The 24,689-nt window shown below is 42.8% G+C and overlaps 3 protein-coding genes across 3 annotated transcripts; 1 reads left to right on the top strand and 2 right to left on the bottom strand.

Annotated features, from left to right (window-relative positions):
- Positions 1-3,366: 3,366 nt before the first annotated feature.
- On the bottom strand, positions 3,367-13,654 carry TXNDC12 (thioredoxin domain containing 12). Its single transcript, XM_082052299.1, has 7 exons — positions 13,450-13,654; positions 11,291-11,351; positions 6,542-6,594; positions 4,998-5,071; positions 4,413-4,482; positions 4,240-4,323; positions 3,367-3,617 (listed from the first exon to the last, which is right to left on the bottom strand). The coding sequence occupies exons 1-7, from the start codon at positions 13,538-13,540 to the stop codon at positions 3,538-3,540; spliced, it is 513 nt and encodes a 170-aa protein (XP_081908425.1). The 5' UTR covers positions 13,541-13,654; the 3' UTR covers positions 3,367-3,537.
- Positions 7,980-9,676, bottom strand: KTI12 (KTI12 chromatin associated homolog). The gene has a single exon (XM_082052298.1). The coding sequence runs from the start codon at positions 9,625-9,627 to the stop codon at positions 8,905-8,907; it is 723 nt and encodes a 240-aa protein (XP_081908424.1). The 5' UTR covers positions 9,628-9,676; the 3' UTR covers positions 7,980-8,904.
- Positions 13,655-14,258: 604 nt separating the features above from the next.
- Positions 14,259-23,275, top strand: BTF3L4 (basic transcription factor 3 like 4). The gene is made up of 6 exons (XM_082052640.1): positions 14,259-14,350; positions 15,530-15,593; positions 16,498-16,611; positions 18,993-19,194; positions 20,602-20,661; positions 21,614-23,275. Exons 2-6 carry the CDS (start codon positions 15,540-15,542, stop codon positions 21,658-21,660), a joined length of 477 nt encoding a protein of 158 aa, XP_081908766.1. The 5' UTR covers positions 14,259-14,350; positions 15,530-15,539; the 3' UTR covers positions 21,661-23,275.
- Positions 23,276-24,689: the final 1,414 nt, after the last annotated feature.

Genomic DNA, 24,689 nt, shown 5'->3' with positions numbered 1-24,689 from the left:
GCAACCCACTCACTCCTTCATTAACTTTGTTTTTGTTTTTGTTTTTTTTCCCTCTGTGGGTTGTTTCTGGGAGAAAGGGAGCTGACAGCATGCTTGTTTACATGAGATTGATTTGGCCTGGCAGCTCCCTGGGTCTATACTAAGAATTTTGAAGTGTGTTTGGGTTTTATGACCACCATAAAAGGAATAGAAGGTAAGAACCCAAGGGGATTTCTGGAATGTATCTAAAGAAGTTATGTAAGTATGCAGGTTTATTGCAAATCATATGCAGATGGACAGCACACCAAACAACGCTGATATAGGAAAACCAATCCAAGACCTTGGTTACTGTGGGCTATTGAGTTTCTACAGTGTATAATTAGCTTGAAACACAACTACAACAAACACTGACCTGTAAGCAGCTCCTCTAAACCCTGTGGAGTTGATTGCATGCATAAAGTTACACAATGTACATAAAGAAACTGTTGGATGGAAGGTTGAAGATGTATCCCTTTGTGCAGAAGAAAATGCCAGCCAGCACTATCACCTGATCTAGATTAAAAAGCAGAAAGGTGTAAAGAATCTGCAAGTAAAATGTACAGGTCTAAAACTAACAAGCAGAAAAATACTTGGGTAACAGACCAAAAGCAAGTTCACCCTGCAGTCCAGAGGCACGAAACAGGTTTTACACTTGTTAACCAGCTGCTCCCAGCAATGGAGCTGTTGCAGCACATACCTTGTGTTCCGCTGAGACCCCAGCTGATCACCAAGCGGGCCCACAACTGCCGAGCTCCACCTTGCTAGAGAGGACAAAAGCATGGTCTGGGAAAGAGCAACCAGAAGGGAGGGTAGGGAAGATGTACCAGCTCATCTAGTCTGTATATACAGAGGGTAGAAAGGATTTGAGAGAATGGAGGCAGCCAAATAACAAAGGAAAAACGTTATGGATTTTTTTTTTCCTTTGAAAGTAGCAAGTCTGCAAGGCAGAAAGTGTGAAGGAGGGTTGATGCATCAGAGAAGAGGTGAAAGAGAATGATTTTGAATCAGAATGGTCTTAAATGTAAAGGATGAAGCACATTTCCTGCATCTGCCACTGAAAGGAAATCTCTCTAGATGGAGAACTTTTTAAAAATTACTTTGAGGCTATGTTGCTTCTGACATCTGAGCATTTTGCAAAGCAAGGCTTTGGTACAAATGATGTCCATCTCACAGGCTGCAGTTGCACTGCAGAGACAAGGGCAGAGATGCTGCAAAAACATGCCTGGAAAATCACAGAGGTGCACCCTGCTATTTTGCATCACAGATTGTTTGGGGGTTTTTTTAAATTATTATTTGTTGAATCATAGCCCAGATGAATGAGCAGAGTCCTCCCCCTGGTGGCAAGTAAAAAAGACAGCAATTATTTTTTACAGTCATGTCAATCTGAGGCTATAAATCAAATAAGGAGCATCACACGGGACCTATTTTTATTAGGTCAACCAATAGAGCTGGGGGAAAAAAGGCAATATTGTGAACCACAAATCCGTTTTCAGGGCTTGCATAGAATTATTTACTTTGAAGGCTGATACAACCAGAAAGTAGTTTCCTACTTCAATTTCATGGTTAATTTATTAGACAATTTGCAACAGAAGCAGGGAATAAAACCTGTAGAATAACTTCTAGTAACTGAGCAGGATAATTGTAATGTGCAATAATCTCATTATTTCCACTGAGTCCCTGTCTTTTAGTGCCCAATTGAGTTTCAGTGTCTAAAATCCCTTAAAGGCAGACTGGTCTGGAAAGTAAAATTCATAATGCTACTGAACAGTAAAAATTGACTCAGTAGACAAGTCAGGTTTTATTGTATATAACAACTTTCCACAACTAATGTCTTCAGACAGCTCTTCAAAAATTATCTGTAGAAAATTATGTTCATATGGGAAATTATGGCAAGCGCCTTTTGAACAGGACTTTTTCCTTTAGATGACTAGTTTGGTGGATGAGGGGAGAGCAGTAGGTGTTGTTTATACTTGCTTTAGAAAGGCTTTTGACACTGTCTCCCACAGCATCATCATAGACAAAGTGATGAAGTATGATCTAAATAAACGGGCAGTGAGGTGGACTGAACACAGACAAACTGCTGGGCGGAGACTCATCATTAGTGGAGTATTCTTGGCGTCAATATTTCACATCTTCGTTAATGACCTGGATGAAGGGACAGAGGCCTGCTCTCAGCAAACTAGCAGATGATACAAAACTGGGGAAAGTAGTTGATTAACCAGACGGGTGTGCTGCCATTCAGAAGGACCTCAACAGGATGGAGAAATGGACAGAAAGGGGTGTCGGGAAGTTCAAGAAAGGGAAACGTGAAGTCCTTCACCTGGGGAGGAATAACCTGTGCACCAGGACAGGCTGGGGACTGACAGCAGCTTTGCAGAGGAGGATGAGAGAGTCCAGGTGGACAACAGGTTGACCACAACCCAGCGATGTGCCCTCATGGCAAAGGCGGCCACCAGCATCCTGGGCTGCAGTAGGAAAAGCGTTACCAGCAGGACAAGAGGTGATATTTTTTCTTCTCTATTTTTCCTTTCAGCTCCAGTAGATAAACTCTAGGTATTACCCTGCCCTGAACAGTATAGGTAGTATAAGAATGGCTGAATTATAATTACATGAAAAGCAACTGTTGTTTTTTAATTGTAAGGAGAAACTTTCTTCAGCTGTGACATTCAACATTAATAACCACTGCAACATAAACAAAAATATATTCCCCCATCCTTAAGAATGGAAAGCTGTGCCCTTTACCACAAAACACCATCTGCATTCTTATGTTTAAAAAGGTTTAATTTTCACCCTGGTACAAAAATACAGTACAATGTGATGGCAAGGCATTCGCCAGAAAACATTCAAAGAATAAAAGGGGAACCCCCATAAAGCTTCAACATAACCCACCCTCACTTGGTAAAACAATCAAAAGGTGAGTGCACAAGGAAAAAGTTAAATTTCTGCCCAAAGGCAAATAAAGATGAATCACACGCAGTTTTACACAAAAATATGTTTGCAGAGCTAATAATTTCACATGCTATTTGAACATTCATTAAATTTATTCCATAATACTTGGCTTAGTGGCAGAGTTCATGGTTTGGGATGTCTAGAAAACACCTCGCCCAGGAACATGCCCCACTCATAGGAATCCCCAGTAAAAATGATGGGATCACATAATACCAGTGAGAAAAGAGGGACCCAACCCTGATTAAGTGTCAAAATGTTGGCTACTTCTAGTTATTCCAATCACACTGTTTGTCCTCAAATAATGTTTTGCCCTACACACCTCTGTTTTAACACCAAATATTAGTGGTGTTTGCACATTACCTAGTTGCAAATAACCATCGCAGCACAAAGTGACAGGCAGAGGAGGAGATAACACTGTAATTGATGCATGTGTGTGAACCCCAAACAGGGTTTAACCTAACATTATTCACAGGAGAATTATGTCCCTCCGGTGCATCTACATTCTTGGTCTGTTTAATCATTTCCTTTTAGAGTTTTGAAGTGATAGAAAAGCATCATTCAGTGTATTCATTATAGTTCATCTCCCAGGTGTTTTTGTTTGAAAGCATCACCTGTTAGCTTCTCCTGGGCCTCCTTCATCCCTTGGACAACTGAAAGATAAAAACAGAGAGACAGCAACTATTAATCTCAAGATGAAAACATCAAGGTGTACTGGTAATGGTTTTGAAAGTAACACAGTTACAGAATTTAGAACTACAAATTAACCTGTGGAAAAACAAAACAACAGTTCTGTGCCCTTTTCCCAACTATTTGTAGCTAAATCATGAGAATTGCATGATTTTCCTCGCCACAATTGGAGATAGAGTTTAGATCCTATAGACATTATTGTAGGTATTAACATGAGTTGTGATTCTGAACATGGTTCCTCTCAAGGCACACGAGAATAACTCACATTGTATCTAACAGCTCCCACTTATGCTCTAAATCAGGGGTGTCAAAATCATTTTCACCAGGGGCCACATCAGCCTCGCGGTTGCCTTCAAAGGGCTGAATGTAATTTTAGGACTGTATCAATGTAACTACTTCTACATACAGTCCTAAAATTACATTCAGCCCTTTGAAGGCAACCGCGAGGCTGATATGGCCCCCGGTGACACCCTTGGTCTAAAGTATTGTTTTTCTTCACTCAAAAGTGGGAAGTGTGTCCTTCACTCAGGACGCTCCCAGAGTTTCATCTCACTAAAAATGCACTTCAAACTTCTCTGCACATACCTTGATCAGCATTGGTATAGAAATACTTGTAGCTGGGGTTTCCTTTCTCATTTATGATTTCTGGGTGGACTTTTCCACTGGGGTCTATGAAACAAGAAATCAAACAGGAAATTTAGGTGGTAGCAATAAGGACACAGCCCTGTGAGTGGGTGCAAGAGCTGTGGATGCCTTACCCATGAAAAGGATTCTGGGAATGTAACCTCCATCAGGGCTAAAGGCTTCATCCTTTGGCTCTTCATCATCCTACCAAAGCAAGACAGGAGGCGGAATGTATTAGCAAGGTATCTAACAAGAGACATCACGCATTTTAAAGAAAGAAGTTATTGCCTTCAGATTCCATTTACCCTGAGGCTAGGCAACTGCAGTATCTTCTGCTCCCACAGGAAAGTTATTTTTACCTAAACAAGTATAATTTGTGAAAATATTTTTTCTGTTCTGTCATTTTGCAGTAAATGCTCCACTTTGGTGTAGGAATGTTATATCATGAGAGCATGAATATAAACTCTTTTATGGCAGCAACGGTACAACTTGTAAGAGAGAGAATGGCACAGACCCAGGTTTAGAAACACAATTAAAATAACCAGACTGAAGAAAATTCTTTTTAAAACAATCAGCTCTATCAATCAATCCTGAATACCTATTCAGGAGTCCAGGATTTAGGATGCAGACAAAACAGGATGCAACCAGTTAAGTTGGATTCCAAATGCTTAATTTGCTTACTAGGCAGTAACCAGCATATGAATCAGAGGGCAGCCTACCTCAAGGTTGACCATAACAAAATTATGGGCAAGTTCAGAGATCTCCTTGGATTCAGCAAACTTCGGCTTTAAAGCTAATTAAGGAAGAGGAAAAATAAATAAAAAGGAAGACATAGGTAAAGACAGTGGAAAAACTTTCAGGTTTTCAGGTCAGCATCAAAATCTCAGCTCCATTCCTCTCTCTGGAGAGCTGGTACTTTCAAATAAGCAGCGAGTAAATGGAATATATGTATCAAACTGTTCAAGCCAGGCTTAGAACAGTAGGTAACTGAAGCAAGCCTTGCTGAACAGACACATGACGAAGCCTGGCTAACAGACATACGTGGTCACATTCAAATCAACTAAACAGAAGCAAAAAGCTCACTGTGAACCACTATTCTTGCTCAACCAGCTCATCCCTTAAGCTCAGCTTATTTGTTTGCGATACTGAAAGAGACAAAGCCTCCTCACCTTTGAAAAACAGCCAGCTGAAAGTCAGTCAGTTGTCCTGGTTTTGTTAAAACAAGACCGGTTCTCTTTTAGTGATTTTTCTTTCAGCTAAGTTCTTCTAGGTGGCTGTACTTTTCTGAGTTTTAGCCTGCATATTTTTCCTAGGATGCTGTACTCGGTGCTGATAAGAGGCCAACGGAATGCTGAAGAAGCTCATGTTTAGACTTATTACTATGGTAGCTAAGAATGACTGGTAAGTTTTCCCACGTTCCATTGTGAGAGGGGCGTGTTTGAGGACGGGTGGATGGAACAGCTGGCTAGAACTGACCAACGGAAGTATTCCATCCCATAATCATCATATTCCCTATATAAGAGGGTGATCATGAGGGTCACGCTCTCTTCGACCATGGCCAGCATCTGGAGAGGACCCTGTTTGTCTGCCTGTGCTCTACAGGCCTCAGGCCCTGCATCCCCGCAACCAGGTTCCAGTTTGCTGTACAGTCCCACCCGTGGCTTCCAGGGGCCCGAGCTGCACCTGCTGGAGCCGCCAGCTCTGCACACCCAGCTCTGCTGCTGGAGTGTCGCCAACCCCACATCGAGCATTCGAGATTGGTTTTGTATATTTTGTATATATATTCTCTATTTATTAGTAGCATTAGTAAAACCCTTTAAAACTCTCCAACTTGAAGTCTAAGTCTCTCTTCCTTTCTCCTTATCTTTCTTACCATCTTTCCGATCTAAAGGAAGGGGTGGCGGAAGGTAAAGGGGATAACAGGGAGCGTCTGCCACGGTTTATTGCCACCTTGCCTTAAACCGTAACAGCAGTTTACACTTAATTCTCGAAGATCATTCATTCTGTTCCATTTTTTACAACAGGATAAACTGCAGCCACTACAAAAGTGCAGTATTACAGCAGTTAGTTTGCGGGCATTTAGGCACAGCTGGCTGTTGGCAGTACTAACAGCTGAAGTGGTGTGATATTACACAGCTCTAAATGAAATACAAATACTGTTAGCTACGTGTTAAATGTAAAGTTTATGTTTCTCGTGGTTACATGATTTGTATACAAGATTTCATTTGAAATTTCAGTGAGCTCTAGTATCAAATATACTTACCTTTGCAAGCTCCACACCAAGACTTGTGGATAATAACCATAAGAGGCAAACCACTTTAAAAAAAAAAAAAAAAAAGTCAAAGAAAGCTTATAGTTGAGCCTCTAAACCAAATTCTATTACATGTACATTTTAACAGACAAGACTTCTACAAAGTGAATTGACTATTTTACATCAATTTTACCTTTCTAACAAAAAAAGTGATACAACTACAGGTGATTTTTGTTGCTGTTGAGCACGTCCAGGTAGTACAACACTTGCCTCCACATTTCTGCATATGGAATTCCTTACCAACACTGTTATTGTTTCTACCATCTAATAGCGGAACTGGTGAAAGCTGACCAGGGCAATAAACTGAGAAAGACTAAGAACAAGAACTGGGTATCTCATCCCTTTTCTCTTATCAGTAAACCACTTAAGCTATAGAAGAGCATCCAAGTGAAGCCAGTAATAATGACAAAGCTTCCAGAACAGCAAGAACAGTCAAACACTAGGTGAAGGGAAAGAAGAAATAGAGAGACACACAAAGAACATACTATGGACACTTCTTTCAGGATATGCCAAGCAAACTTTAAGCTTTCTGCTACTGTAAACTCTGTCATCGTTTTAGGGTTAAAATAAAGGGAACTTCTCACAAACAGAGAAGTTACAAACACCTTTGCACACGATAGCAACTCAATTACTAGCAGAACTGAAGCACAAGTTTCTCTTGAGCTGCAGATAGTATGAAAGGAAATCTCTACTTAGCAGCATTCAGTTATGGTCTTCAGAACCAGAAGGGATGGAGAGGAAGCAATTAACATTTAGAGCAGTTCAAGCAGAAGTCTGCCATTCAAAGTCAACCAGTACATCATCATCATCTTCTTTACACAGGACTCTGTTTGCAGTAATGAGCAAGAATACACATAGCCCTGGTAAAGCTTGTATTACATCACCGTCCTCTCCCTGATGATAAAAAAATTATGTGGTTGGTTGTTTTGTTTACATTGTTTCCATACAAGCCAACGTGATTTTGCCTCTTTGAGAAGAGACTGATTTAAGTCTGGAAAATACACATTGTTCTCACCATCAACGATCAGTGCTTCATGTCAGAAGAGTTCAGTTATCTGGTAGTGAGCACAACAACATACTTTTTTATTTTTTTAAGTTGATATTTTCAAAGCAGATTTTAAATGGAAGTGCTTGCAGTCCTGAAACACCAACTCCTGACCACTGAAAACTCACAGAATTTTTAGATACTGAATGTACTTCCTCACCTTTATTCTCTTTACTTGGACTGGAAAGGTAAACTTATGTACATCAAAACATTTCTGTAGTAATTTCTAAGTTCTGCAATGTACAAGCCCACCCAGCAGCCTGTATGTCAGATAAAGAGCCACTGTAACTGAAGTAACCCTGCTGCACTTTCCCATTTCCTCCAAGGTAGAATTACACATACAAATAAAATCAAAAGCCACAATTTATTAAAATGAGGGATGAAGCATCCACCAGAAAGTGAAAAGTTTATATAAGCTGTATATGTGGTATAGCAAAGACCGAAAGTAGTTGAAACTAAGTGCAAAACCAAGTTACCCATCACAAGTCATACAGGCACTGATTTTTAGCTCATTCTTCCTATGACCGCACTCATTGTGAAACAACTATTGTTTTTAAAAGGTGTTTAATTATGATCTTGTAGAGAAAAGACATAGAAAGTTATTTCAATAAAACAGTCCTGCAGTAAATTAAGACTTTACTCCACTTAAGGCACACATTTTATTGTTAAACCTGAAACAGAGCAATGTGAGTTTGCTAAGCCAGCACCATTCTGTTGTGCAGTTTGCAAATCCACCTCTTGGGTCCAGCAGAATATTTTTCAACAGTCACACCCTAAAAAAATACAGCCTGTTTAAGCTCTGGACCTCAAGTGTCCTCTGCAGTTTGACATTATTTGGAGACAGCCTTGGAAAAACCACTTTCTTATTCAAGACATACATATAGCAATGCAGAAGGGAAAAGTTTTCCCTATGGTCACTGCTTTTTGGGCTCATGTTCAGTCAGTATGTGATTACTGGGGTTTAGGTCTCCATGGGAGACTTCACTTGCTTGGGGATGCAACAGCAGCTCTCGTTTTCAAAAGTCGCAAGTAAGGAGAGAGCTGGGGGGAGGAACAGCATCTCCACAGATCCTTTTAGCGATAGAGCTTGCTCAGTGGCTGCAGGGACACAACATCCATCTTCCCAGCGCTGCTGCTGCTGCAGGATCCAATAAGCGATGGGTGGGATCCAAGTTCCTTGGGGTCTGTGGCCAGATGGCCTGTTCTTACTGTTGCAAGTACTTCGGGACAGGCCCACGGCCACCACTGCGCGTGACACAGGTGAAAGGGCTCACTGGATGCTGCGGCTTAGGTACTGCAGGAACATGCTGGCCAGCTGGGGCAAGTTTTCATCGCTGGGCTGCATCTTGGTGTAGCTGATGAACTGCCTGCGCAGCCGGCTCAGCTCGGCCATGCTCACGGGCCGGTTCAGCACCAGCCCTTCGGCGGCGCCGGGGACGCGAACCACCTCCCCGGGCTGCGCCCCGCTGCGCTGGGCGGCCATGACGGCGGCCACGACGTCCTGGGTGGCGCGGTCGAGGTGGTGCAGGAAGCCGCAGGACTGCAGGGGCTGGGCGCGGGTGGCGCGGTGCGGCGGCGGCGGGGCGCTCTCGAACAGGGCGGCGCGGATGTCGGCCAGCGGCAGCGGCTCCTCGCCGTGCACCGTGAAAAGCGGCCGGTCCCAGCGGTTGCGCGGGTCGGGGGCCTCGAAGGGCGGCTGTTCGGGGCCGCCGGGGCCGCCCGCGCAGTGCAGGAGGCAGCGCGCCGTGCCCGCCTGCCGCGCCGCGCAGTACAGCTCGTACCGGATGCTCCGCAGCTCGTTACCCGCGTCCACGATCACCACGTCCCGCCGGCTCAGCAGCCGCTCCACCTCGGCCCGCAGCGCGGCCCGACCGCCCTCCGTCTCGGCCACGACGTGCGCCTGCCGCTCCGGCCCGCCCAGCGCCGCCCGCAGCTCCGCGGCTCGGCGGCTCTTGCCGCTGCCCGGCGGCCCGCACAGCACCACCAGCGGCATCCTCCCCCCGCGCCCGCCCCGCCGCCATTCTGACCCGGACGGCGACAGCGGCTGCTTCCGCTCGGGTCACCCGCACCCCGCCCCCGGTCGCCCGGGCAACCGCGGCCGGAGGCCCCGCCGAGCCGCCGGCAGCCGCGGGAGAGCCCCAGGGAGCGGCCTCCAGCCCACGCTCCCGCCCGGGTTCACCGCAGCCGACCCCGCGCGTCCCCACGGCAACCGCCTCGGGCGGCCCCGGGGGGCGGGAATCACTGTGCTACGGGAAACCCCCGGCACAGGGCCACAGGGACACCCCCCTGCTTAAAACCGCGATGGTACTGCGGTTACCCCTGAGAAGCAGACATCCAGTAACTGTACGAATGCCGGATCCCCACCCTTTCCCACAGAGAACCAAAAAACCAGCTTTTGCAAGCATCATCTCCACATTGCACTGTTTACAAAATTCAAGCTTCCTAGACCTGGCTCTGATGCACCTCACTTGCTGCACAACAGACAATTCCGTGTAACTTTTCATCTCCTGACCTAAGCTCACACTTAGAACAGAAAATCTACTTTTTAGGTCTGCCTGCCTTTTCTTGGTTGGTTGGTTTTGTTTCTCCCAATCCTTCAACTCACACTCAAAATGCTGCAGGACTCCAATCACTGAGCAGGTCTGTGGTTTTGGCACCAAAAGGAGAGCGTGTGTTATAGCAGAAATGCTCATCCTGCCTCAACCCGAGGGCTCACCCTCCCTCTTTCACTCCTATCTCATTTTAAAGCTTCCTCTGCTTCATTGCAGGGTAATGGCAACGTTATTCCTGCAAATAGTGGAATTGGGGTCTTTTGACAGGTATATCAAATAAATACTAAAATACCTAATTATAAGCACTTGTAGAACTTTTGAACTTGGGTCAATTTGGTGTCTGCACTACAGTGCAGAACTTGCCAGATGGATCCGTTTGAGGGCAAATTCAATTTAACAGCAAACCCAGAAGGCAGAATGAATTTCTGCGAATGTCAGCATTGTCAGATCTAGGTTACAAATTTTAAAATACTAGCAGAATTTATAAGCATACAATTTTCCTTCTCACATTTTAACAAGAAATATAAGAAATTCTGAGAAAAAAAAAGGTGTCAAAATGTCTTTTTTTTTACCTTTTCATGAGACAGTGTTCTTTTTAGAGTTAAAGCTTAACCCAGAAAAGGTTCCACTTAACTTATAAGTTCCCTACTGTTTGAAATGTTCAGACTTTTCTCTGCAGAACAAAATAGCTCTCCCATGCCACATTTAGGCCTCATCTATATGGGCACACTGAATTTTACGGAAGCTATTAGCACTGCCAAGTTCAAGAGGATTGAATACGACTCCAACACCTGTTATGGGGTTGAGATCTGTATGTCTCTTCACTATCATAAATACAAAATAAATTTTCTTCTCCCAAGACATGTCAGAATTGCAATCACTTAACCAGATTGCAGTGTTTAAAACTAGGTCATGCCTCAGCAAAGTTAACAACAGTAATACAATACAATACAATAATAAGCCATAGTGATCTGAACACTTTCCTAAACTACCTTCATGTTTTATAATAATTACTATTTTCTGTGGTTAGATTTAGGATTGATACAGAACCTTTGTAAAAAGTTTTTAAAGACATTTTTCTGTATTTAAAACTCGATAACATACCTGGCTGCTGCCTCTTTCTTCCCATCTTCTAGTGTTCTCCAATGAATATGATCTCCAAAACCTGCCAAGAGGAGGTTTATAAATGCTGCAAAATTTAACATATCAACTAATGTGAAGGCAGTCCAACCATTAAGAATATTTTCAACTCATTTCGTATTCTTTTTTTTTAAAGCAAACTATAATCCCAATTCTGGAAAGACTTCTGCAAATACTTAACAACCTACATAGTCTTATGAGGAATCCCACTGAAATTAATTAACAAAAACATACCACAGTCATTAATATTTCTATATATATGCAAATGACACCAAAATTCCCCAAATATAGATTAAAATTGAAGAGCCTTCTGACTATTCCCCTTTCTTTTTCAACCTGTGAACATTTATTAACTGATTAGTGGCAACTTAAACGTCAGCATTTGGCTTCCTAAATCCCACTGAATGTGAACTAAAGTGAAAACTTAAAAATTCCTAGACCAACATATAATTGCTCTAGAACTATTCTGCTAAGTATTACTGCTGATCATAACACCATCAAAGAGTAAGAAAGGACTGGTACAAATATTTTATATTTATACAAATATTTTATCCCATACTCTGATAAGTCTCGTTATGTCAGTTAAGAGTGAGCAAGTGGATGTTTAATAACCCCAAAACACAGGCTGCTGGGTTTTTGACCCTGTAGCCAAACCAGCACTATCTCCCACAGCTGAAAGCCACACAGAAAGCTGAGATGGAGGAGATCCAGGAATTGTTGGCAGGGGCACTGTCCTGGAAGGGCTCCTCAGGGGCCTCACCCCTCTAGTAATACAGGGCTGTGCTGGATAACCAAACATCAGCCTCACTTGTCCCGTTGCTGAAGGTTTGGATCAGTCAGCAGCACTCAGTGCCCAGGGTGCTGAGCGGGACAGATTTTGGGAGCTACACAGGGGTCAGGAGCCACACGCTACCCAGTGCTGACACAGGAGAAAGTGGACCTTGTATCCAGTACACTACTACGGCAAAGAAGCTGGAGAAAGACAAAAACAGGGTCAGCAGAAACTTGTGGCATCCTAGCTCAGCATCCGGGAGGCTGGAACAGTTGGCACAATGTTTTTATTACTTTATCTTCTCTATTGATATGAACAACTGTGAATGTGTATGATGCAACACATCAAATATTTAGTTATGCTAGCAGTAAGGTGGGGATGCCTTGTCCATGTCCAATGACACACATGGAGAAGCTGCAGAGGCAGCTTCAGGCACAAGGTTACATTTGTAGCAGCTGAACTTAGGAGAGCAAAAACCAGTTGGATTAGCACAAGTCATGTTTACGCAGAATATTGACATGTCAGCTATTTCAAAGGCCAACATGTTAAACCAGGGAAGACCTTCTATTGTTCTAACTAGGCACCACTTTTGGAAAGCTTTTCTTTTTTAAACTAAAACCCACTTTGTGGCGAGCTTCAGCATGTTTTTAAAAGCATGGTGCGACAAATTACGTAGTGTTTCTTTTGAATGGAAGTCATCTGAGGAATTAACTGTAAAACGAGAGGGGGATGGCTTGGATCCATACCACAAAGCTTTGCTGCTCTGATCACACTGTGCTACTACCAGCCCTGAAGAGGAGATTGATCCCTGAGAACAAACTAAAGCCACCACCTGGGGGGAAGCTCAGGCCTGGTGCACCCTGGCTGAATCAGGTTTAAACACGGTTATTACACAAGGAGAACCCGGGAGAGGTGAGGTCAGGAAGGAAAAGCGGACCCGCGGGCGGGAGGGAAGAGCCATTCATCGCCTGCCAGGAGCCGCAGAGGGGCCGGCGGAGGCCGGGCAGGGCTGACCGGGCCCCTCAGCACCGGGCGGGGCGGGGGACACCGAGGGACTGCGCCCCCACCTCGGGCCTCCCACGCGTGAGAACGGGAACCCTCAAAACGGAAACTCCTCGGGGGCTAGGCGGAACAGAACCACCGCTTGAAGACCCTCTCGTTTTAAAGCCCCAAGCCAGCGGTCTCCCCTCAAACCGCGGCTGCAGCGTCAGGCCGGCCCGGCCTCCTCCCGACCCCCTCCCCGCCGCCCGGGGCCGTTTTGCCGCTGCGGGAAAGCGGCCCGGCGCCCGCACACTCATTCATGGGAATGGCAGAAGTTGAGAGGAAAGCCCGAAGGAAACGTTTGCCTGACCCTTTCCGAGCCCTCCCGCGGCGGAGGCTGCCGAGGCCGCCAGCACCAGGCACAGGCAGAGGACGGCGGCTGCTGCGGGCTGAGCCTTCATGGTGCGGGCGCGGGCAGCAGCGGCACCCCGGGGTGCTCCCTGAACCTCACAGGCCGGACCGGACCTGCCTAGGTGATTTTTTTTTTTTTTTTTTTTTTTTTAAGCCCAGGAAGTGATGTGCGGCGGATGTGGGCGGTGCGGCCCCTCGCCTCTCGGCTCGGGGGTGCGAGGGCAGGCGGGGAACGGGGGACTTGCTCTCCCCGGCTCTCTGGGGGCGCTCAGCCACCTCCCTCTCGGTCAGAGGAGCTCGGTTCCGCGCAGGTAGCCGAGGCCTCTGGGGCAAGAGACCTCAGTCATACTAGGCCCCCAGAACCCAGTTTTCCCCCTGAAAAAAATTCCAGGGTCACCCGGGCGGGAGCAGGCGGCGAGCGGTGGCTCCCGGGTTTATTTTCTCCTTCCAAAAAAACCCTTTTGTACTGCTACTCTCGAGAGTTGCCCAGCTGGTTAGGGAGGCAACACCGACCGCAAGCACCCGTGTATGAACTGGGGGTTCGCCAAGGGTAGAGCGCGCTGACCAGTGCGGGGTGGCGCGTTCGGAGCCGCCGCGTGCCGGGTTTGGGTCACAGGGCCGCCAGTCCCTCCGTGTCCCCAGACTACAACTCCCAGGAGGCACCGCGCGCCGCGCCGCGCCTCCTGCGGCCCCGCCCCCTGCCGCTATGCAAATGTGACTCCGCGGCGCCTCCAATCCGCGGGCGGGTTGGTGCCGTCACGTGGCGCGAAGCTTCCTTTCTCTGTGCGCCTCTCTTTCCTTCCTCGGCCGCCATCTTGTTCTTACCGCGTGTTGGGCTGCGGGGGCTCCGCCGGACTCAGGTGAGCAGCTCCCCGGTACCGCTCGACCAGTACCGCTCTGTCGGCACGGCCACCCCTACACCTGCCGCCTCCCGGCGCGAGCAGGGCGTTGCGGCAGCTCGGCGCCGTCCTGTCGCCGTTCGCCGCGCTGGGCCGTGGCCGTGCCCGTGCCGCGGGCCCTGGCCGTTCCCCGAGAGGCCGGGGGAGCGGGGCCGCGCGGCGGGATGCGGTGCCGTGTGAGGTAGCGCTGGCTGGGGCCGTCCGCGGCTCTCTTCTGCGGCCGCGGTGTCCCGTCCGGGCGGGGTTGCCCTGGCTCCCGAGGGATGGGGCTTCCATCCCCTCCCGCTCCCCGTGCTTCGGGATGGGCAGCGAGGGCTCTGCCGGCCTCGGTCCCTTCTCCCGGCGGAGCCCTGGGCCGGGTGCTGACCGTCTCGGCCGTGCTCGCCCCGTGTTCCCCTCCCTGTCGCTTCCCCGACACAATGCAAACCCAGAGGGGATTTCTCTTTAATTCAGGGCATCGCTGATGTCGTCTTGGGGCAGAACTGGGAAATGCCGGCCTTGTGCTGGAAGGCTTGAAGTGTTTTTATCACCTCTTATAGATTTTCAGCTCTCCCAGCCTTTGAAGGTCCCACCTGACCTGTTGGAGAAGCCACTTGACTAACTTCCTAGTCTTCACAGTAGATAAAGTGGCAAGAGATTCATATAGATCTCTCAAAACATGGAATTCAGTGGGTTCGGACCTGGCTTAGTAGTTAAAAGTATGAGATTCGTTATTTGGAAAGAGTATTCAAAGTAATGTGATGAGTCTCTGGGCTGTGCTGAGGGTGCATTCGTGCTGTACGTGCTGATTTGGATCCCTTCTGAGTCAGTAGCTCAGTCAAATGGTTCCAACAGTAAACTTATCTTACTGGGAAATTCACAGTGTATCAGACTGATGCAAAATCGAATGGCCTGTTGATTTGCCTCATCGTGGTACAGACACTTCAGCTAAACAGACTGCTGCTTGACTGCTTTGTATTATTTAGGTGTTGTGGCTGTAATGCTCTTTGGTTTTGTGTATTTCTCTGATGCACTGTTTTGGTGAAACTTCTGTAAGTTTAAAAACTCATATTGATTTTAAGAGTACTTTTAAAATGGACTGTAGAAAACTTTTTCTTAATTTTTTTGATAGTTAACGTGTATTTCTATCTCTTTCTTTAGACACAGCACTATGAACCAAGAAAAACTGGCCAAACTTCAAGCGCAGGTCCGAATAGGAGGAAAGGTAAAAAAAACAACCAAACAAAACAAAAACATAAGAGATGCACCGTTTCCTGTAATTCATAGGTTGAAGGAGAAACATCTCTGAAATTTGTTTTTCAAAACTTAAACTTTAGTTCATGGGAGAGCGGAAAATATATGTATATGTTTAAGGCCTGAAAACACTTTTTGTTTGATCTGGATCGTAGTACTGCTACTTGAAATGCAATTTTCTTTCATTCACAACTGCTGGATGAGTAGTTCCCATTGTGTAAGCTTTCTTTTTAATTCAGTGGCTTGTTGTGACCTGTGAAAACTCAAGCTAAGCTTACCTGTCGGTTGTTCCAGTTCTGCCTTTCTCTTCTCCCTGTTGGGGAGTTCTTTTGTGCCAGCTCCAGGGCTTATCTGACCACGCTGAGCTCTTTCCTCTGAGCCAGCAGGTAGCTAATATGGCAAAAGAATCCCCTGTAGTTTGTTCACCATGGGTGTTCATCTCCTAACCATAGGCGGGGTTGTACAAAAGTTTGTAAAATAGGAGTGCCAAAATTGCTGTCTGTGGACAGTTTAGAAATGCGTCACCTTTTCAAATCAATGTATTTGTGCTTTGTCTTGGGGAAAAAAAAAACAAAACACCTTATTGGGGAAGTTCTAGTTATATTGCTCAATAGTAAATAATATTTTTATAATCCCACTTGTGGGAAGGGAAAAATACTGCTGCTGTTCAGTGTCTTTTTACACTTAAAAAAACCCTTAAAATTGAGATCAATGGTTAAAGCTGTAGGTGAAGAGAAATAAGTTGAAAAGCATTTTTGACTACACAGCTTACTTATCACTTTTACAGAGAGCTTGCTTAAAGTGTGATGTCATTCAAAAATTAAAGTGTTGTGAGATTTTGAGAAAAACTGACTGTTGTCGTGATTCTTTTCCAGGGAACAGCTCGCAGGAAGAAGAAGGTGGTGCATAGAACAGCTACAGCTGATGACAAAAAACTTCAGAGTTCCCTCAAAAAACTGGCAGTAAATAACATTGCTGGCATTGAAGAGGTATAGTGATAAAATAAACATTTCCTGTTTGAGATGAAATTCACTGTGGTGTTTTGGTGATGGTTTTTCTTTTTTAAACAGCCATTTTCTCTTCCCCTCAACCTTTTTTAGACCTGGTTACTGATAAAGTTATGTGATTGTTTCATTTACATGAGTGCATACGTACCTAGAGAAAGAAAGCAGCAGAAAGGTTCTGCTGGCCAGATGGATTGTAGAAGCTTGTAAGCTGATGGTCTTATGTGTGTCTTGTGTTCATAACAAAACAAAACTTCTCCTAATTCTTGATTTCATGAACTTCATTACCCATATTGAAGAGAAGAGCAGTAAATGCACATGTACTGTCCAGGCACATCTATAGCAAGGGTTGTATGGTGCAAAATATAAAGAAAATCATAAAAAGACCTAGAGTAAGGACTTGCAAGTGTGTATTATCAATATTGGGTCATTTTGCGTCATGAAAATTACCAGACTTGTTTGTGGTAGTCATAGGAGATGACAGTTCTTCAGCACAGCAAAGACTCTACAGAACCAGCTTCTGTGTTAATGTAAGTAGGAATACAAAGGTTTCAGGTATTGAATACATCTTATTTTATATGTATAATATAGGAACGGAAACACTGACATTTTCTGTAACACTGTAGAGTGATGCTTATGTGTGGGAGAAGGAGGTGTTCCTTCATCGTGAACTCAATATTACTGTAGCACTTGGTTAAAGAAGCAGAATATTTAATCTGTGATTAACTAATTTAAGCAGGATTGCAAGGTACTTCCAGAAGTTGCTTAGTGCATACCTCTTTTCCAAAGGCAAATACAGATTCAGTGCAGAAGCCTGGTTTGCTTGTAAGTTTTCATACCTCTGCTACAGAAACAATTGAGTTTGACTGTTTACTTAAACTTGATATGTATATGTTGAACTATATGAACACAAAGAAATACACAGTTCTGGTTTGGTTTAGATTCCCTCTGCCCCCTCCCGCAAGCATAAGATCTTTATGCAGACATGGTTATTAAGATTTTCAATGTCTTCATGTGAAGGAAGACAATACAATGTGCCTGTGCCACACTGCAACTCTGTGCCCAGCTATCAAAGCAATGTATTCAGGTGGGCACAAGTTGACCTTGGTAAGCTTTGTGTAGATGTAGTTTGGAGAGGCTGGTAATGTTGAGTCACACAGTAGCTCATCTGTGTGGTTTTTAAAAGAGGCTTTTAAGTCAGAGGATGACTGCCTGAAGCCTTTACCTTTTTCTCATGTGCAAGGGGCAGGACATATTTTAGTTTTTCAGGAAAGCTATACACATAGTTTTCCTGTTCAAAACATTTTTTTAACTTTGCTTATATGTGAAGATTGATAACTTACATGTTTGTGTATTTTAGATCTCTTCTTTAGTTCTTAAATTTCTGTGTTCTCCTTGCAACTTCTACCAAAAGCAGTACTTAAAAGTTTTGTGGTATAAGTTTATTGGTACTGTTTTGTTGGATGGGTAGAATGTTCTTCCTTTTTTCAGACAGAATTATTTTAGCTTTCTACTCTGTCTCCTTTTGAGTTAAAAAACATAAAAGTGAGCCCTATACAAATATGCCAGTGTAAACTTTGACAGAAGCAAATCAGGCTGTTAGACTGGCTGTAAAAAAATTCTTGGTGATTCAGAAGATCAGGGAAGAGGAAAACAGCAGGATCACTGTATGATGTACTGAAGAGTCATCATGGCATTATTAGGAAGGTGTAGAAGCCTGTTCTAGCGCGGCTGGCACATAAACTTCCAGTGGTGTGTGTGTCCTTGCCCTGGGCAGCTCTAGCAGGCAGACCGAGCTGTGAATCTACTGCCTTTGCCAGCTCTGCTGCAAAAACATTTTCCTGATAGGTGACACAGCTAGCTGGGAACAGTGATGTCTTAAACTGATGTGGCAAGGCTTTTCTGTTAGACCTTTTAGTTTGTAAAGGCCATAGGAGCTGAAGGTTTTGGATTTTTTTCCTAGACATTTGTGATATTAACTTGTTTATGCTTTCTCATCTAATAACCTGTGTATATTTTTTTGCCTTTGTTAGAAATATACATGAATGATATGATAACTTATAATCCTGGCATATTTATTACTTATTATTTAGATAAGTATATTTTATGAAGTAACCATAGCTCTTAAGTTCTACCTTTTCATATAGTATAATATGTCTGAACCCATATTATCATTAATGCGTATTTCACTTCCAGTTTAAGTGATGTTAATTCCAGATACTTTTATCATGGTTATATTATTCTCTAGGAGGAGTACTAGTTTTATAAATGTTTAATATTTTAAATCTAAATTTGCATTAATAACTTATGCTTGTTCAACAAGATACTGCAACACTTTGGTAAATGTTGTTAATATATTTAAACAGGTGAACATGATAAAAGATGATGGGACAGTTATTCACTTCAACAACCCCAAGGTTCAAGCTTCCCTCTCTGCAAACACTTTTGCAATTACTGGTCATGCAGAGGCTAAACCGATCACAGAAATGCTTCCAGGCATCTTAAGCCAGCTTGGTGCTGACAGCTTAACAAGTCTCAGGAAGTTAGCTGAACAATTCCCAAGACAAGGTAAGTCTTTTGGGAATCTTTCACCACTGATTTAAAGAACACATGAAGTATTAAAACTTGTAACACAAACTTAACAGCAACATGTGTGACTTAAAAGGCATATGTGCTTTCATTTATTTGCCACTGTTGTGGAAATACAGGGGTGATGACTTTTTTGTTGTTGTTTTTGTTGATTGAAGATTCTACATAGGCAGGCCTTGATTAAAAAAAAAAAAATTTAGTAAGTCAGGCATGCTGTGATTCCAGGTATCCAGCTGTGTCTGACTGAATACTTAGGAAAGCAAGTTCATCTTTTTATTTGGAAAACTCAACAGGTTCTTTTTGTCAGGGAATCAATTCTGTTTTCTTTGTTCATACCAAACGTATTTCTAGTGTAGATACAGAGGAAGAAATGTGTTATTTATCTTCTACTCTAGTTCCACTTGGAATTAAGCCAAGGCACTTAAATATTAATTCAAAATCAAATATTTAATTCAAAACTTAAAAAAAAAAGGTTTTGGTATGATTTTTTATTTTCTAGGAGCATGGGGTGTGTGTATATATACATAGTATAACTGTTACTGTAATTTTACAGTTAAGAAATTTGAGTCTGGGGACAGTTCCGGTTTAGACTTTTATGGCCATTAAAAGAATTTGTAATTGGACATGTTGTAACTGTCTGTATTTGGAACTGGAAAATACACTATGTACCTGTTCTAGTGTTTTCATAAATAACTATTCCTTTTAATAATTTTAATTTCACCTATATTTCATGTTTGGAGTTCAGTTGAAAGTAAAGGGTTTATTTTTCCTTCTTCACTAATATGTAAAATACCTTTTAAAATTTGGAAAGATGGATTGTCTTAAACATATTTCTGTGATACAACCATGGCATCAATAGATGCTTGCTGTGATTTTTTTTTTTTTTTTTTTTTTTAGGTTCTTGTATTTCACTAGATTACATGTAGCATGTTCCATGACTTAGAACAGACTTAAGTTTGATGCAGGACCCTCTAGGGAAATAACTTTTTCCAACAGTTGTGGCTCCTTGGTAATTGAATCATATGATCTGTTGGTCCCTGTTTGGTACTGCATTATTCTTGCATTGAAACACATGACTTCAGTTAAAAGATTTAGTCACGCTGGAGTGTTTTTTTTCCCTGTATCATTTGATCTTTTCGAGCTCTGCCTTAATACCCTTAAGCATTTGAAAATGGCTGTGCTAATACTGTGGTATAAGAATGTTCACAAGTAGACCTTCTGGCCATGCTGATGACTGTTGATGTACAGTCATTTGTGTGCTTGTTACTATTGGGCATTGGGGAAATGCTTTATTTTGTTCACCTGTATGCTATATGTTTTATTTTGTCTTGTGGTTTTTCCCTACTTCTGTGTAATGAGAACTCAGCAGCAAATTTCTTTTTATAGTGTTGGATAGTAAAGCACCAAAATCTGAAGATATTGATGAAGAAGATGATGATGTCCCAGGTATGCACATACATGCTTAATGTCCATTTAATGTATAAATATTACAGTTCATGCATTTAATTATCTAGACCTTGATGTGCTTATACTTCTGACTTGCTAAGCGAGGCTTCATATACTGGGTAGCATTAAAACATTGATGTCTTTGAATTCCAGCTGTTGAAAAAAGGTTTACCTTGTGCAAATTGCTTAATTCTTAAACAAAAATAGATTTAAATACTTCCAGGGAGGTTTAATAGGTGTTTTAAATGTCCAAATAGGGTTTTAGGGCTGCAAAATGACAGGGTTGACAGTCATGAGGTTATCTTTAAATCAGGGTCTAGGGTGGGAGTTTTTATTAATGTAGAAGAAGAAACAAAGCTTATGTCAGTGTCTGAAAGTTTCTCAATACATAAATATTGTAAGTTCTTAAATTGTCAACCAATAACTGTCTGTCAGTCACCACCTTCTTCTATATCCGTGAGTATGGCGTATTAAAACAACAAACAGGTGCGCCCAGAGGTTGAGTTCCCCATGCTCTGGCACTGGTTTATTTCTTTGTCACCTTGCATAAAAATTCAGTTCTCCCCTAAATTTCGTTATCTGGAGTATAACAGTTAGTGTGTGCCTGACTTCAGCTATTCTTTAAAGAATACTGGTGGCTCAAGACTCAAGTGCAGCTAGTATAGCACCTCTAAAAATCACATCTTAATCACTTCATATTAGAACTTCCACTCTCCGGAGCATTCACAGAATCACAGAATGTTAGGATTGGAAGGGACCTGCATTTCTAGTTTTTTGTTTATGTTCAAACAAACCCCATTCTCTAAAGCCCTTTGAAATTTGCCTGTAAAAATGGTGTACATAGGTATAGATAAGAACTACATGACCTTTCCTGTAATATATGTATTTTTGTTAAACTTATGAGAGTAATCTTGCTGGGCATTACTGTATTAAATATCTCCATCTCTTTCAGATCTCGTAGAAAATTTTGATGAAGCATCAAAGAATGAAGCTAACTAAATCATTAATAGTTCTGGAAGCTGGCATGGACTAGATTTAAGAAATCAGCTATGTGGTTCCAAAGTTTTAAAGAAACAGAGAACATCATCTGTTAATAGTTCAGTAATATAAATATTTTGTATTTTTATGATGCTGTTTGTTCAGCATTTTCTGTCAGTTGATTTTGCATTTTGCACTTACTCCCAGGATCTACTCTTTTGGTCAAAAAGAAATGTCAGTACAGTTTGAGGGGTGTGTGCATGTGCGTGTGTGTATGTGTGTGGGTGTACATATAGTGGAGAACAAATTGGAGAACACTTATTTAACCTTTTCCCCTTTTCCTTTGGACGTAGAAATAAAATGAATCTTCAGCATTGTTACTTTTGATTATCACCAAATAGTGCATAAAAGGTAATTAAGATTAAAATTTTGTCTGCATTTTGTGACCTGAAGGCATCATACCATTAAAACTTAGGTTTAATTTGCTGTTAACTATTGTACTTGCAGATGTGTTTCTCATCCCTGTTGAAATTTACATATTACCAATGTTATGTTGATCCCAGCTGGTACCAAAGACAAGCTGTTTTAGCGGCTTGGTTGGTACAGTAACTTTTTAAAAAGGAAAACTTGGTCTTGGAAAGGGGATGCGCTTTTTTTTTTTTTTAAACCTTTCTCAGCTTTTTTTTTTCTTGTCTCTCGAACCTTTTGAGACAAGCTGGTTTGACTCCTTTCACGTAGGCTTAGCAGTATGTTCTCCTGTTGATTATGTAGAGTATTTCCCCTGTCAAAAGGAAAACAAACACTTGCATTCTCTGCCATCAGGTCACGTTCTAAATTTGGAGGTCTAGTTGGTAACAGTCTAGTGAACCAGTTTTGCACAGCGACAGGTTTTTTTTTTTTTTTGCTTGAATAACTTCAAGCTATTTTCTTGACATGACTGCATTTATTAGCATCTGAGGATCCACTGTCATTCTTATGACACTAGAAATTAAATGCACCGTGTGAGCAATGTTTAAGGTGGGAGGAACGAGTCGTTGACATTTTGCCTTGCCTGCTGCTGGGCGGTTTGTGCAGTGACTGGCTCTAAAGGGATTTTTTTTTTTTGCCTGTAACTTACCTTTGCCTATAACCTACCTCTAGGTTTGGTGTCATCTATGTAGTAGCTTCTTAAACCATGAATGCTCCTCAGGCATAAGGAGGACATTGGGAGGTACTGTTGGTACAGTGCAGTATTTATGACTTTTCTTTAAAACACTTAATGTGAACCCATTTTCTCAGAGGCTCTTTCAAGGTTCTTGATGTAATGTGCATATGGTATAGTTAGACATCATTGTAACCTGTGTCAAGGGCAGCTGTGGCTTAGGAAAGCCATTTTTTTTTCCTCTGCATCTATCACATAACTATAGCTTAATTGGAACATATCAGCTTCTTATGTAGGTTCATGCGCTAGAGAACTGTAAAAGACAAGCAGTACATGATTTCTGGTGACATCAGCATAAAACCACAAAAGCAGAGCTGTAGTGGTTCGTCATCTGAACTCAATTTATTTTATAGCCTTTGTTCAGTTTTCTTCTGTTATATTTTATATACTACGTGGATCTTACTACAAAATAAAATAACAGTTCAAAAGAGGAAACGCTCCCTCTTGTGTGTTGTCTCCTCCTCCCTCCAGCACTTGGCAGGTGGATGCAGCAGCTGTTTCACACAGCACCACATCCCTGCTGACAGTGACCGAGGCAGATACGTGCAGGACTAGGGAGGATCTGCTTAAAACTTTAGGATTTCACACTCCCATATACTCACTCTTGTATTTTCCATGAAATGTTGAATTAAACCGTTTTTCTCTCTGGCTAATCCTAAATCAGCTGCGGATGCATTTTTTTTTTCTGTTAATAAGAGATGTCTTCATTAATGTGTGTGCAGACACACTGGATTATCTTTTGCTGCCTCTGCAAGCTCAAAGAGCAAACGAAGGATACCAGGAAACAGGTATTTGCAGTGTTCTTCCATTTGCGTAAGGGGCACAAGTGAAAAACATGGCAAAGTAACAACTGTACTGAGCTTATGTATGGGACACCCCCTCCCCTAAATACTAATTGCATACTGAAAGCTCTTGGTCGTTGATTTCTGATGTAGGAAGTATGTCAAAAGTAATTTTATGAGACATTAAGAGTAAGCATTGGAAGCAATGGTTCTCTAAGTCTGCATAGTTGAACTTCCCGATTCCTACAAATACTCATTTAATTTTTGCTCTTGGTCATGACAGTTTACATGTTTAAACCCTCACTTTTTTCCTACATTGACAACCAGTAAACTAACTGAATATGCTAGCTTACGTAGTTATATTACTTCATTTTTTTCACTGTATCTGAAAACAGTCAACCACTTATGATTTGCTGCTGGATATACTAGAGCTTATCAATCATTAAACTGATTTTAATTAAAAGTAACCCATCAAGGCTGTTGTGGGTAAAGCTATTATTCTTCATATTTATTCAGGGTTTGTACATGGTGATGGAAATACACAGTTACTGGGAGTAGTTTTGGGGAGTGTTGCTACAATAAAAATGCCCCATGAGAAGGTGGAGAGGTGAACTACTTGCTACTTAAACACTGTTGACATATTAAAGATATTGGTAAAGATTGACAAAGATCTTGGCCATGATTTGAAAATAGGAAGATAGAGCAGCACATAGGTTGAAACATTTCAAGGATTGCATGCAAATCAAAGATGAATTAGTACAGACTGAAAAAACTGAGACCTTGACAAGGGTGTGAGACCACAAATGCTAGCCTTCCTGCCCTGACTGCTGGTAGACTCGTGTAGTTACCTAGTTTATGGATGAGAAACCTGGGAGTAGTTGACTTATCTCAGGCAGGAGAGCAAGTCTAAAAACGTGTGGTTGTGTTGCATGTGCTCTGTGGAAAAAAAAACAACCCTCATGTATGATGGATGGCAGGGATTTTGATAGAGTCAGTGATGCTGGAGACTTGGTACTGGGTGCTGGTGAGGGATTTCTCATGCTGCACTCCGTAACAAAGATAGTTTG

The sequence above is a fragment of the Streptopelia decaocto genome (genome assembly GCF_964273445.1).
Source record: "Streptopelia decaocto genome assembly, chromosome: 5".
NCBI classification, from domain to species: domain Eukaryota; kingdom Metazoa; phylum Chordata; class Aves; order Columbiformes; family Columbidae; genus Streptopelia; species Streptopelia decaocto.
This window is presented reverse-complemented; position numbering and strand designations above follow the sequence as displayed.

What these genes read in the sequence shown, in the direction of transcription:
- KTI12 (XM_082052298.1), bottom strand. Translation starts at nt 9,627, where the DNA reads ATGCCGCTGGTGGTGCTGTGCGGGCCGCCGGGCAGCGGCAAGAGCCGC.
- TXNDC12 (XM_082052299.1), bottom strand. Translation starts at nt 13,540, where the DNA reads ATGAAGGCTCAGCCCGCAGCAGCCGCCGTCCTCTGCCTGTGCCTGGTG. An exon ending in TTGTTATGGTCAACCTTGAG is followed by an intron (nt 4,483 to 4,997) that starts GTAGGCTGCCCT and finishes TTGCTTTGGTAG; the next exon opens with GATGATGAAGAGCCAAAGGA. An exon ending in CTATACCAATGCTGATCAAG is followed by an intron (nt 3,618 to 4,239) that starts GTATGTGCAGAG and finishes TTTATCTTTCAG; the next exon opens with TTGTCCAAGGGATGAAGGAG.
- BTF3L4 (XM_082052640.1), top strand. Translation starts at nt 15,540, where the DNA reads ATGAACCAAGAAAAACTGGCCAAACTTCAAGCGCAGGTCCGAATAGGA. An exon ending in AGGTCCGAATAGGAGGAAAG is followed by an intron (nt 15,594 to 16,497) that starts GTAAAAAAAACA and finishes ATTCTTTTCCAG; the next exon opens with GGAACAGCTCGCAGGAAGAA. An exon ending in ACATTGCTGGCATTGAAGAG is followed by an intron (nt 16,612 to 18,992) that starts GTATAGTGATAA and finishes ATATTTAAACAG; the next exon opens with GTGAACATGATAAAAGATGA.